The sequence below is a fragment of the Mustela erminea genome, chromosome 19 (genome assembly GCF_009829155.1).
Source record: "Mustela erminea isolate mMusErm1 chromosome 19, mMusErm1.Pri, whole genome shotgun sequence".
Taxonomy (NCBI): domain Eukaryota; kingdom Metazoa; phylum Chordata; class Mammalia; order Carnivora; family Mustelidae; genus Mustela; species Mustela erminea.
Window position 1 is genome coordinate 19,690,446 of NC_045632.1, and position 14,502 is coordinate 19,704,947.

General features: G+C 45.7%; 1 protein-coding gene across 1 annotated transcript in view; it reads left to right on the plus strand.

The window, feature by feature from the left end:
• Positions 1 to 7,169: 7,169 nt before the first annotated feature.
• LOC116580123 (decreased expression in renal and prostate cancer protein-like) overlaps positions 7,170 to 14,502 on the plus strand; it is a 64,808-nt gene continuing 57,475 nt past the window's right edge. The window contains exon 1 of the mRNA XM_032326161.1: positions 7,170 to 7,731. Within this exon, the coding sequence (XP_032182052.1) occupies positions 7,170 to 7,731 (562 nt within the window). The remainder of the gene's footprint in view (positions 7,732 to 14,502) is intronic.

A 14,502-nucleotide genomic window follows, 5' to 3' on the forward strand; every position in this document is an offset into this window, starting at 1 on the left:
AAGAATCAGACAACAGCCAGGCAGCTGCAGGTAGGTTAGGAAGCCAGGTGGTCGGAGGATGTGGGGGCGTAGGAAGGATTTGGGGTTACTGCCATCAGAATGGCTGAGCACAAACATTTTCCTCCATTTACAACTCAGATTCCTGGCCAGGGGTGTGTGTCAGACCAAATCTTGGGCCAGGGAGCAGGTTCTGGGTGGAGCTGACCTCCCACCAGAGGCATGTGAAATTGGAAAGGCAGGTTCCCAGAGAAAAAATGGGGACTTGCAACCCATTGCAGGGCAGGCTAGGGGCACCCGAGAACGAAGGGTTTAGAGTGACTTAAACAACAGAAATGTATTTTCTCAGGGTTCTGGAGGTGGAAGCCTGAGATCAAAGAGTTACCTCCTTCTGACAGCTGGGAGGGAAGGATGTGTTTCAGGTCCTCTGCTAGCAGCTTGTAGCCTGGGGCGTTCCTTGGCCGTGGATGGTGTTCTCCAGAGGTCTTCATATGGTCTTTCCCTTATGCATGTCTGTCTCTGCATCCAAATTTCTCCTTTTTATAAAGACATAGTCATACTGGAGTAGGGCCCACCGTGCTCTAGTAAATTACCTCCTCTTAGCTAATTGCATCTGCAGTGACCCCGTTTTCGAATAAGGTCCCATTCTGAGGTGCTGAGAGTTAGGAAGGGACACAATTCAACCCATAACAATCCTTTTGGGACATCCAATCTGACTATGTTCCCAATAGTACCTTTTCCTTCCCTGGTGTTTCTTGCTTGCTCTGTCCTGGAAGGAAGCCTCAACCTGGGCAAATTAGAAAACTCAAACTGATTATCTTCCTGGTAAAAAGAAACCCACTCTTATGGGAATTTCACCTGAACTCATCATCCCAGTAGCAGAAAAAATACATCAGGGGCTGACACCTCATTCTCCTGCGGGAGGACGCATGACCATCAGTGCACAGTGACTGATTTTCAGATATCTGCGGTTGGCGTTCTGATGAATAAGACCCCAGGTAACTTTAAGGTGTTCACAAATCCTTCAAATATTTCGTCTTTGCTAAATCGGCATATGTTAGCCTGACAGCAGCGGTCTTGCAGGTCCGCAATGTTGTCTATTAGGAAAGGGATCTTCTGACTCAAAAAAGAATGGGGACTTTAAGATTCACTATGAAATTGTAGTAATCAACAGTGTGGTACTGGTGACAAGATTGAAAAACAGATGAAGGAAGAGGACAGAGAATCCTGGAGGCAGATACTCATGCAGACAGTCAAATGACTCTGACAAAAACACCAAAGCCATCCCACGGGGAAAGGAGAGTCTCTCCCAAGTGCTGGTGCTGGGATTTCTATATATCCATATAGAAAAAACAACAACAACAACAACAAAAACAAAAAACAAAAAACAAAAACCTCAACTCTGGTAGCAGTTAGGGTTTGATGAGAGAAGCAGAGTGAGTGATACAGAATGAGGGTTTTCCTATAGGAATTTGGCCTTACCAGCTGTGAGAGCTGGTTGGGCTGTATTGTAAAGCTGTTGCTTTCATGTCAATGTTGGGCCTGAAATCAACAGGACTGGTAGATAGGAAAGAAAGACGGGTGTGAGCAGAGGAGAGGACAAGCTGGACCCCGTGAGGACAAACTGAAACCTGCCTCTGTTTGTCGGCAATGCTAACCTGGGTGATGAGGATGCCCTACAGAAGAAGCTGGTGCCCTTGACCACAGAGCAGCAGCACTCCTTGGCCCAGGACCCAGAGGAGCAGGAAGAAGCAATCCCGTGAAGCTGGAGACACGTGGAGACACTTCACTTCCCATGAAGTGGAGGCACTCTGTCTGGCTGCTGCACACGGAGTGACCCGACAGATAAGCGACCATGTGTGTGGCTCTGTGTGGGTCATTGGTGCTTAGAAGTGGCATTTCCTTCTCCTCCACTTTCCAGATATGGCACACATTTCTCTTGTGCTCATCCCGAACCCAGAACCACATGGGGAAGGCAAATGTAGTTCCAGCTGAGCTCCCTTGGCACTAGGAAAAGCTTCCAGGACCCTTACCTCACACCACATTAAAGATTAATTCCATGTGGCTCACTGACCTAAGTGTCAATGCTAAAACGTAAAGCTTCCGAAGGGAAACAGGGGAGGATAGCTTCGCAATATTGAGGAGACAGATCCTTACTATATCACTAAAGAAGCAAACCGTAGAAGAAAAGACAGACAAAGCAGATCTCCTCAAAATTAAAATCATCTGGGGCACCTGGGTGGCTCAGTTGGTTAAAGCCTCTGCCTTCTGCTCAGGTCATGATCCCAGGGTCCTGGGATTGAGCCCTGCATTGGGCTCTCTGCTCAGCAGAGAGACTGCTTCCCCCTCTCTCTGTGCCTGCCTCTCTGCCTACTTGTGATTTCTGTCTGTCAAATAAATAAATAAAATCTTAAAAATAAAAAAAATTAAGGGGCGCCTGGGTGACTCAGTGGGTTAGGCCGCTGCCTTCGGCTCCGGTCATAATCTCAGGGTCCTGGGATCGAGTCCCGCATCAGGCTGTCTGCTCAGCAGGGAGCCCACTTCCCTCTCTCTCTCTCTCTCTGCCTGCCTCTCCATCTACTTGTGATTTCTCTCTGTCAAATAAATAAATAAAATCTTTTTTAAAATAAATAAATAAATAAATGAATAATTAAAATCCTCTGGTTGTGGGGGCACCTGGAGAGCTCAGTCAGTTAAGCGTTGACTCTTGATTTCAGCTCAGATCACGATCTCAAGGTCGAGAAATCGAGCCCTATGTTGGGGGTCCACGCTCAGTGGGCAGACTGCTTGAGATTGTCTCTCTCCCTCTGCCCTTCCCCCACCTCTCTCTCTCTCCCCCCATAAATAAATCTTTAAAAATGATTAAAATCTCTGCTCATGAAAAAAATGCCATCATAGGGATGCCTGGGTGGCTCAGTTGGTTAAGCCTCTGATTCTTGATTTTGTCTCAGCTCATGATCTCAGGGTTGTAAGATCGAGCCCCATGTCAGGGTCTGTGCTCAGTGCAGAGTCTGCTTGAGCTTCTCTCTCCCTCTCGCTCTGCTTTTCCCACTCATAAACACACTCTCTCTCTCTCTCAAAATAAATAAATAAACAATAAATAAATAAATAAATATTTTTAAAATGCCTTCACAAAAATGAAAAAATAAGCATAAACAGAGAAAATATTCATAAAACATATCATCCTTACTAAATCAATAATTAAAATGTCCAAAAAATGTGAAATGATTTGAAAAGAAACTTCCCGAAGAAAACTATGGTCAATAAGCACATGAAAAAGTATTCGATATCATTAATTAGAAATGCAAATGAACACCACACTGAGATCCCCCTATACGCGGACCCCAACAATGAAAATGTAGGAGGGACAATTGCAATTGGTGGAGAAGCTGTGTGGCAATCTCACACGTTTTCTGTGCAGAAGTGTTAAGGATATCAGTAACTTACTTTGAAATGCATCAAAATAAGGATAATGGGGCAGAATTTATTTTCCCAAAGTGACCACAGCAACATCTTCCTTCCCACCTGCTCTCGTACAACTGTGGCAAACAAGGGAAACTGGGCAATGCTCCTTGGTGGAAAGGGAGTCTGGAATCTGGTGCTTGGATGACTGTGGAACAGCTGAGTCCAAGGGGGAGGATGCTGTACAAGTTCCAAGGCCAGGCCAGGTCAGGAACGTTCAAGATACTTCCACTTTGTCTACAGGAACACCTTTGCTTGGAGCCCCGAGCCATCAGTGAGAAGTTCAACTTCAGTGAGGCCACTGTGCAGCCTTGAAGCCAACTCACCTGGGTCGTAGGCACTCCACTCTGTTGTCTCATCTGCAGATCATTCTAGCCCTGGTGCCAGACATGGGAGTTAAAGACCCTCCCGGTATTTCCAGCTCTGACTCATCTCAGGAGATTTCCAAGCAGGACAATGAAAGTATCCCCTTGTTTCTTTCAACAGTGTGTCTTAGGGTATGGCTAGAGAGAGGGGAACTAGAGAAGGAAATAAGGTGTTTGAAGAATTAACTTTAGAAGAGTGTAGAAGTCAGGAGTAGCTGGGTTCAAAAACAACTTCTTATTCCAAGTGTGTCCCAGTGGAAGATTCTCAAAAGGAAGAAAGAGCTTCAGAGAGAAGAAGGCACCAAGAAGACATCTCAGGGTAAAAATGAGGGTAAGCGCCCACCTGTAAAACTCTTCATGAAGACACCAGGAAGTTTTTCGGTGGTGCCTTGAGGCCCGTTCCAACCAGACAGTTCTCTTAAGCATATTAATAGCACACCTTGCAAACGCTCTGTGTGCCTAGTGGTCCTGAGGAAATTGTCCCACAGCAATCTCATGGAGAGCCCAAAGTAGAGAAGGGCTTAGTTTGAAGAGCTTTGTAACTATGGCTTTTGTTTAATGGATTGGATTTACAGATTGATACACAGGAAATCCACAAAGGTTTTAAAGGAAGTGAAATAGATTGGAATGAAAGGGAAAGAGGCAATTCAAAATGAAGGAGGCCTTTGAACTCTCATGCTCTTATGGGCAGGAAGCAGTTTCAGTAGGCTTCCATACCAATGCAGCTAATTTCTTAGGGAAGTGGAAGCATGACTCAGAGAGCGGAGCCAAGAACCATGGAAAGCAACTCCCAAGCAATTGACAACTGGTAACCAGCCAGATTTCAGTATTGTTTTGGTCCAGTGTTGCTGTGTGCCTCCCATTTTCTCCTTTCCATCCAGGGGACCGCTCAATGTGGGGGTGGCCTCAGGTGGGCATACAGATTTTTCCTACTCTGAATCCTTTCCATTGTTCCAAATGACACTTTTTCTTTCTGGTGGCAGGTGAGTCCTCTGCTATGGCCCAGGTATCCCAAAAGTGTAGGGCGCTCCGGGGATAGAACCCTCAGAACTGAAACTAAGGTAAGGGTTAGGGCCTAGGGTCATAGCAGGCCAGGTCTACAGTCTTTTTCATTCTTTATCTGGGGTTGAGTTAAGGACGTTGTTCAGGGTGAGCGTCAGGCTCTGAGTTTGTATCCCAGGGCTAGCTGTATGTGGGGGTGGCCAGAGTTGGGCATGCAGATTTCTGCTATTTTGAATCCTTTCCTTCATTCCAAATGGCCTAATTTCTATCTGGGTGGCAGGCTGAGTCCTCTGGTATTGTTCAGGTGTCTGCAATCTGAGGGGCTTTGGAGCCAGACTCTTGGGGATGAACCTCTCAGAAGAGGCCCTAGGTTAGGGCCTAGGGGCATACAGCCCCAATCTGCTGGCAATCTTTCCACCTTTACAGTGGGCTGACTTGAGATCATGGAGCAGGGTGGCTCTCAGACTCCAGGATTGTGTCCAGGGGCCCACGGAAAGTGGGAGTGGCCATTATAGAGCAAAAACATCCCATCTGAATTCCTAACTCACAGAATCCATGAGCACAGCAAAACTGCTGTTGCTCTAAGTTACTAAGTTTTGGGGAGTTTGTTCCACAAGAGTAACCAGAAAAGATGGATTGCTAAATGGATAGAGGGCTGGATTGACAGACATGTGATGAAGCAAACTGAATCAAATATTAATCGGAGAATCTAGGTGAAACATACGTGGGTGTTCCCTCTACAATTATTTCCATTCCATTCTTTTTCTTTTTTTTTTTTGTATATTTGAAAACTTTACAGTACAATGTTGGTAAGGGAAGAGGAAAGACTAGAAAGTACCAAACGACAGCAAAAGCACTAGTTAGCATTTATCTTATATTGCCATGTGCCAGGCCCTGGGCCAAGGACGTTTATATTCGTTTTCTCATTTACTCTCACCAGCCCCCAGAGCCTGGTACTGTAATTTTTTCCATTATGCAGATGAGAAAACTGAGTCGCAGAGAGGTGAAGTCACTCACCTATGGTAACAGTGCTCGTAAATGATAGAAGCAAGACTTCAATTCGGGTACATGTGATTTCATAATTGAGGCTCACCCCCTCAGACCCAGGGCACCCCACATTCCTGTCCCCTCCATTTCTTCGATAGAAAGAGAAAGTTAAAACCCAGCAAATGGCTTCTAATGACTCCTTAATTTTCACACATCTCCAGTATTGGATTGTATTTTTATAGAAGGGAAATAAAGTGCTCATTTCAGTTTTCTTCCTTCCGGGATGGGATTGTCTCCCTGCGGGTAATCTCAGCAGCTGCACGGTCTTCTCGACGTGCTGAGAAAACATGTCCCACATTTGGGGCTCTAAAGGTGGCAATGAGTTGTTGTGTTTATTGTCCCCTCTCGTTCTGACTCTTTTTTATGAATGAGAACACTATGAGGCTCAGAGATTTTAGACAAGTGGATGAAGGTCACAAAGGATTACAGGAGGGACAGACTTGCCCTTGCCTCTTGTGATGCAGAGTCCAGTGCTTTGGGCTCAGGTTTCTCTTGGTTTCCGAATAAACCAAGCCTGGCAATAAAGCTGCACGTGCTCTCAGAGGCCGGTGGTCTCTGTGGGTATTTTCCGCACAGTGGTACTTTCCCATCAGCGTTCCTCTCCTGCCACAATGCCGAAGAGCTTTTGAGCAGGAGAGCAGAGATCTGAGCCACCTGCGCCCCATGGTAGAGAGGACTGTATCGCGTCCAGGTTTCCGTTTTCAGGGAGGGCCCGTGAAATGCATGGGTGTCCCATCCTGTGGCACAGCAGCCCTTAGGGAGGCCGTGGGCAGAGATCTGGGGGTGCCCATCTTCCCCGTCAGGAAAGGGTTCCTGTTTCTGCGGAGAGGGGTCAGTGTCTCGTCTGCGCGGTCTACGGGGCTTCAGCCTGGGCAGGGGCTGGTGTCCCCCCTGCCTTGACACTCACCGGGGCAGAGCTGGGGACCCTGCACACGCCGCCGGCTGACAGATGGCTCGTGCCGTCCCCACACCCGCCTGTACGCAGGCCCCCATCCGAGCTGGCATGCCCTTCGGGCGACGCCTGGCTCCCGCCACCCTACAGCTCTGCTCCAGCACCCCGTTTGGAGGCTGCCGCCCCCAGAGGAGAGGTGGCCCGGGCAAGGCAGTCCAGCTGGCGGTGGCGAGGCCCCACCCCGGTCCCGGAGGCGTGGCGGAGCTGGAGAGCTGCCGTCAAGCTCGCCCGCCGGGCTTTCACCCACAGAGCCGCCGTCCAAGGTTCTTGTCTCCGCCTGGGGTCTCCTGAGCGCCGCAGCGCCAGAAGCCTTTCTGGATGAGGGGGTGGGAGGTGCAGGGGGTATGGGAGAGGCAGCTGCGCCAGGCTGCTGTCTGAGCCCGAGGCGGGGGTCCGGTTTCTTGGCAACGGGTCCCCAGTTCGGGTCAGGTCCTCCCGGCGGGGCCGGCCTCTCTCCCCTCCCCCGCCAGGCTCCGCGGAGTCCCGGGCCGCGGACCCCAGGCAGAGAGCCCAGGTGTGGCCTGGGGGCGCGGCCAGGGGGCGGGGCCGGCGTGGGAGGGGGTGACCCTGGGCGGCTGCAGCTGCCCACCGCCGTTTCCACAACCCCGGCGAGGCTGCGCGGGAGGGCGGGGACCGGGAGGGCCCGAGGCGGGACGACAAGTCTGTTTCCGCCCGGCCTCCGCCCGCTCGGGCTGAAACGAGTCTTTCCGGTGGGGCTGCCCAACCCGGGTTGGCGCGCTCAGCCTCCCGGAACCCGCCCGGAGTGGCGCGTGACCCCGCCCAGGCCGAGGGCGAGACCCGGGCGAGAGGTGGAGCCGCTGGTGACCGAAGGGAGAGCCCGGGTGCGGGGCAGCGAACTTCTGGGCCTTTTCACCTCCACCCCCCGCCCCCAAACCATCCGATGCCGTGAGTCCATAGGGGCACCCTAATAGAGGGTTTGGAAAAGCTTCCTGAATGAGTTTGCAAATCAAAACTCCGGCCCAACCTTATTACTTTACCTGGGGAAACTGAGGCACAAAGAGATTGTACCAAGGCCACATCATGAGTTGGCAAACCACAGGAGAGCCTAGTGAAAGCTTAAGAGGAGTGATCGGAGGCCGGAATTTTCTCAGGGCCTAAATCCTGGAGGTCTGGGTGGCGCTACCGGGACTGGAGGACAGAGCCAGACCTCAGCGAGGGTCCTGCCTCACTAAATTAATGAGAATGAGGCCGTTCTTCCCTCAGCCGAGGAGCAGACATGCCGTTTAGCTTCTGCAGAGACCACTCTCCCTCCCAGCCTGGCGCCAGCACGGACCCGAGGGCATGTTAACAGGAGCCAGGAATTGGAGGGGAAGCATCCTTCATTTCCTCCGCGGTGAGGTCTCTGATTGCCAGGGTCTGGCTTTTCAAAATCACAGCATGCTGAGACCCAGGAGGTGGGGGAACCCTGGAGGATTCTTTTATCTGTTCAACCTTGAGTCAGACTTGCAATGAGCATTTGATCAAGAAACTTGGTCAGTTTCTCAAAATACAAAATCAATCCCCGATTTTACTTTTTTACTTGGCGTTTCCTTGGGATATTCCCTATTCTGGGAATGAAAGATTATCAACTATTGTCTTAAATTCTGTCCTGATTAGCATCCTTCCTCAATTCAGGATTTCCCTGGAGCCAGATCTTGGCAGCTTCAGGATTATGACTTTTTAAAAATATAATTTTGATGAATTTGTATCTGTTCCCCAAATTAGAAACTCTCTTAATTATAGGAGAAAACACTTTCAAAGAGAAAGGGTAGATCTTTAGAGCAAGCCCTGGAGCAATACTTTTAAAGAAAATCTCAGAGCAGGCAGGTCCTCAGCTGAACTGGTAAGGGAAGAACCAAGCCAGACTGTCTTTTCTATAGCTGTCAGGCCCACGGTCATCCAGTTAATTCTCAGCTAGAAACTAAGGAATAAATGAAGGTTTCCTTAAAGTTGTTCAGGCTCCTACTTAGGATTCTAACTTGACAGAAAGCTTGGGCTTGGTTAAGTGGTTTTAAAATGGGGCTTGGGTGATGAAACGATAGATAAGGGGAAATTTCTCTTTATAAAAATATTTCCTGCTCAGGGGCATCTGGGCAGCTCATTCGGTTAGACATCCGAGTCTTGCTTTTGACTCGGGTCCTGATTTCAGGGTTGTGAGATGGAGCCCCACAGGAGCTCTGCGCTAGGCTCTTTGTGGAGTCTGCTTGAGGTTCTTTCTCTCCCTCTGCCCCTCCCCCTGCTCCCGCACACTGTCGCACCCTCTCTTTCTCTCTCTCTCTCTCAAATTAAAGAAATAAAATCTTAAAAATCAAAGTATTTCTAGCTCATAAATGAAGAGAAAGAATGATAGACATCATCATTGTGCATCCCTAATAAATTAATGGATCTAGGCAGATAAGCTATGACTACTAACATCATGAAAAGGGAGGACTTGATGGGGTGCCTGGGTGGCTCAGTCAGTTAAGCATCTGCCTTCAGCTCAGGTCATGATCCTGGGGTGCTAGAATCGAGCGCCACATCATGCTCTCTGCTTAGTGGGGAGTCTGCTTCTCCCTCTGCCTCTGCTCCTCCCCCTACCACTCACCACCACTGATACTCTCTCTCTGTCTTTCAAATAAATAAATAAAAATCTTAAAAAGAGAAAGAGAGAGTGAGAACCTGACATGATGTGCCTTCTAGTGGAAAATCTCAGCGCCAACTGTGAAGCAGTCTTAACATTCCTCAAGCTCCTGCCACCCCCACCCCCACCTTGCCCAAACACAAATCAAACCTGAACCTGATCCAGCCTCATCAAGATCAGCTATCACCTTACAGGAAATACAAAGTGTAGGTAGGGATCGTGTTAAATGACATTATGGGAACATTATCAAAGCTATACAGATCTTGTGACACTGCAGGACAAGTGACCCAATTCCTTAGTAATTAATCGTAAGGAAAAGAATCACCCTTAGATTCCAAATCAAACAAACGGCAAAAAGAAAAACAACTGACGTCCATAGAACACTTATAAGTGTGAACACCAATGGGATAGCTGATATTTAAAAGGTATTATTTCATTACTTCAGAGTGATATTCTTACATTTTTAGGTATTTTAAAAGTATTTTAATGTATTTTTCATGTATTTTGGAAATACATGCTAAAATATTTACAGATGAAATGATATGGTATCTGTAATTTATTCCTAAATAGTTTTATGTAGCGATGCGGAAAGTGGGTGAAGGTTGGAAACAAGAAGGACATTAATCATGGGTATATGGTGGCTCATTATGTTATTCTATTTTATTTTTATTATGTATGAATTTTTTAATCTTTTACTTTTTGTACAGTATCCTCAGACTTGGGAACTGGCCTTGAAACCTGGCCAGATTACCTGGGCTGGAGCTCAAGACAATCGGCCCATGTCTTTTTCTGTGACTTGGGGCACAGTGATTCCCTCTTGTCCATTTAAGAAACACTGAGGACCTTCTATCTGCTCGAGCTTCTGAAATTATGGGGCTCACGCTCTAGGTTAGATGATGTCAAGGAAGGAAGCCACCAGAGGGAGGTGTGGAAGGCTTTGCGGAAGAATTATGTTTGATATGAATCCTGGTAGATGAAAAGGGTTTCCCTGGATGGTGTCAGTTCATCTTCTGGAAGCGAACGTGGTGAGACTTGATCTGCAAGGAGGACCCAATAAGTCCTAATAGATATTGCAATTATAACCTGTCTGCAACCATTTTTTCCCTATTGTGTGTGTGTCTCTGTAGGGAATCAGGAGACCCCCATGGACTTCCTGTCATCATCCTTTATTTTGTTAGCTGAAGCAATACAATTTGAGCTTTTGTTTTTGAATCTCTCAATGGTATTTGGAGGCCAAAGCGTTATCACATTAGCTGATCTATAGCCTTCTGAGGGAGTGGTCTCTTCGGCTCACAGATTTATTTCCATCCATCTAGTTCCCAAGGTGTGTCACTTGAGCAACCTTAGCTGTACATTTGCTGGTAGTTATGTCCGGCACTGGTAATAAAGACCATTTGCTCATCAGAATGTGAGTGCTTGTGGTTGACGCCCTTAGTTTTCCCAACTGCTCTTGTCTTCCCTCTCTCCCTGTAGGACATGGAGTTCAACATACAGCATGCAGCCTGGCCTTCAGGTCAACTAGTTCATCCTGATACTCTGCCACATCAGGTTGAACTTTGTGCTTTGATGGCCCCTTTGTCCATGTGACATGAACCATCTGCTAGGGGCAATGCTTGAAACAGCAATGGTCGTTTGACAAGTCATTCACTGTATCATGCCTCTATTATGGAAAATTATGGGCTTTTTTCTTTTTTTAAGATTTTATTTATTTATTTTTCAGAGAGAGAGAGAGAGTGAGCACACAAGCAGGGGGAGCGACAGAGGGAGAGGAGAAGCATACTCCCTGCTGAGCAGGGAGCCTGATGTGGGACTCGATCCCAGAACCCTGAGACCATGACCTGAGCCAAAGGCAGACGCTTAACCAACTGAGCCACCCAGGTGTCCCTGTTTGTTTGTTTTTTCTATTTATTCTTTTCCTCATCTGTTTTTATGGATATTTGCACTTTAAAAGAAAAATTTCTGAAACTTACAGAGAACAAAAGAATCTTTAAATTTGGTTGCTATATATTTGTTGAGTTTTCCTGAGTTATGATGTGGAGCCAGTCATTATCTTCTTAGGGACCTAATAGGCATCTTTCGGTGTGATTCAGAGTCTGGTGGAAGGCTGGGAGTGTTAGGAGTGACTTTCCTTTTTGTCACTATAACCCAAAGGTATGCTTTACCAGAGGAAAAATATTGAGAAGTTAGCTGTGATATATTGCATGTTTCCAGCTCAAAAGCTTCTGGTACTAATTTAATTAAAATAATTTACCTTAATTGAAAACTATAATTTTCTCCTTTTTCCAATCAGTTGAATTAATTTGTACTTTTTAAATACCCATCCACATGGAATATATTACTCCAAAGCCAATACCCTAAACCTTAATTTTTGTGCTAACCATCATTATAGCTGGGGCATTATGGTAAAGGAATAGTTGAGACTTCTGCTTTTAGCTCTGGAACACCAGCCTGGTTCAAACCAAGCCTCCGACCTCAAACAACTAGAGCAGTTGGGTAATTTTTAAAATCTGTCTTAAAACATCAGAGATCTACCTAGGCTGTAAGAACTTTAGAGGACAAGACCCTAGAGAGAAGGAAAGTGTAGACAGGTGAGCCTGACATTTGACACTTGTCTCAGTCACTTTGGGCTGCTATAACAAAATACCATAGATTGGGTGGCTTAAACAATAGACACTCACTTCTCACAGTAATGAAGACTGGAAGTTCAAGATCAAGGTGTTGGAAGATTTGGTGAGGGCTCTCTTGCTGGCTAGCAGATACATCTTTACAAGTGGCCCAGAGAGGAAGCTCTGATACTTCTTCCTTTTCTTATAAGAGCACCAATCCTATCATGGAGTCTTCACTCTCATGATCTCATCTTAACCTAATTATCTTCCAAAAGCTTCACTTCCTTATACTATCATTTTGGGGGTTAGGGCTTCAACATATGAATTGGGGTGGGAGAGGCACAAACATTTAGTCTGTAACAGCACTATTATTCCCCTCAAGGCATTTACATCTAAGAGCAGGGACTTAAAGGTTAAGAAGTTGAACAGACTTTTGGCAATCTCAGAGAGAGCCTGGTAATATCCTAGGTTTTTGGTTAGGACCTCAAGATTATACCAATAGGAAGGGCATAGCAGAAAAGGACCAAATCTCACAAAGATACAACTTTAGCTCAAACCAGATTAAGATGATCTGCCTCCATACCAACTACTTTACAGAAGCAAAAGAAAATCTCTGGAGAAAGATAGCATCATCCACAGTATCACACTGGTTCTGTAATTTTCATATATAACATGTAGCATTTGATCAGAATTTACTAGGCACACCAGGAGACAAGACCAAATGACTGAAAACTGAGAGAAAAAAATAGATAATAGAAACTGACCCACAGGAGATCTAATTATTAGAATTATCTGATAGAGTTCAGGATAACTCCTGATTGATACATTCAAGGAAATAAAAAACAAAATGGAAAATTCCAGCAAAGAAGAGAAACTTATCTTGAAAATCAGTGGAAAATTTATGACTGAAAAAAATGATTAAAATTAAAAACATATTAGAGGAATTCAAAGCAGATCAGACACAGATAAAGAGAGGATTAGTGAATTGGAATATACAGCAAAAGAAAATATCTGTACTTTTTAAAAGTAGGCTCCATGCCCCAAATGGAGCCCAACAAAGGACTTGAACTCACAACCCTGAGATTAAGACCTGCATTGAGATCAAAAGTCAGGTGCATAACCATCTGAGCCACCCAGGCACCTGAGTGTTATTTTCAAATATAATCACATTTGGGCATTAGGGCTTCAACATATGAATTTATTGGAGGGACATAATTCAATCTATAACATACTTTCTAAAGGAATGGTGAAAATATATAACTAACAAGATAATAATAGAAAGTGAAATGAAATGAAAATAATGACTCCAAAAGAAGGCAAAGAAGGTGAGGCAAATAGAAAAAGAAATAGAAACATTGTAGATTGAAACCCAAATATATGAGAAATTAAATTAAATATAAATGAACTAAATACTGCCATCAAACTACAAAACCTGTTAGACAGGATAAATAACCAACACCCAATTACATGTTGATACATAACCTAGGCATAAGGATAAGAAAGGAAGAAAAAAGATATGCCATGAAAACAATGACTAAAGACTTAGTAGGAGGCAGAAAGGTAAATATTTCTGATGTGACCATACAGATTTGCCACTATCAATAGCAGTTAATGGATAATGTACCTTTTTTACTTTTCTGAATCAAATTGGCTGTTCCAGAATGCCTTTGAAGCCAGTCATTTTCTTAAAGCAGAGTCCTACTTACCCACTGTGTTACCCCCCATTATATCATCCATATTCACCATGGTCAGGTGCACAGAGCCTGGAAAACCCTGCTATTGAGTCTGGCCATCTCTGTGTGTGGAGGAAACACTAGGACTAGAACAGCCTCCTTTCTGTTTCCCCCATGTTTGTGGAGCTTTGCCAGAGCTCAGGCTCAGTGTTTGGCCATGCCTGTCTTAGCAGAGCTCACAACCCCTGAGAGAGACAGACATGCAGAAAGAGGGTCCCCAAATCGAGTATTTACCATAATAAAGCTATAGGAGCTGGACAAGAGGTCACCCACTCTCCCTGGAAAGTTCCTTTGTCCCTTTCTTTCTCCTTTCTTCAGATGTTTATTGAATACCTACTATGTGCCGGCCTAGTCAACATTTTTTTTTTCTAGGACCTATAGTCTTTCTAAATACTATGATATCTTAAAAAAGAAAAAAAGTAGGGGAGGTTCTTTTCTCCTTGCTCAGTGAACTTTGTGAAATACTGGTAAAATTAAGAGCAAATGGGCAAATACAGAGAAGGGAGAAAAGGAGACCAACCTTAACAGAGCCCCCATTACTTATGATCTCATCAATCCCATAATAACCTAATGGGAGGGGGTGTGGGTACACTTTATAGAAAGGAAATTAAGGCACAGAGAGGTTAAGGAACTTGCCTTGAGACCCCAGCTTATAAATTGAGGAGCTGATCTATACACATCAAATCTTCTCACTCTTGGTCCAGTGTTCTTTCTGGCA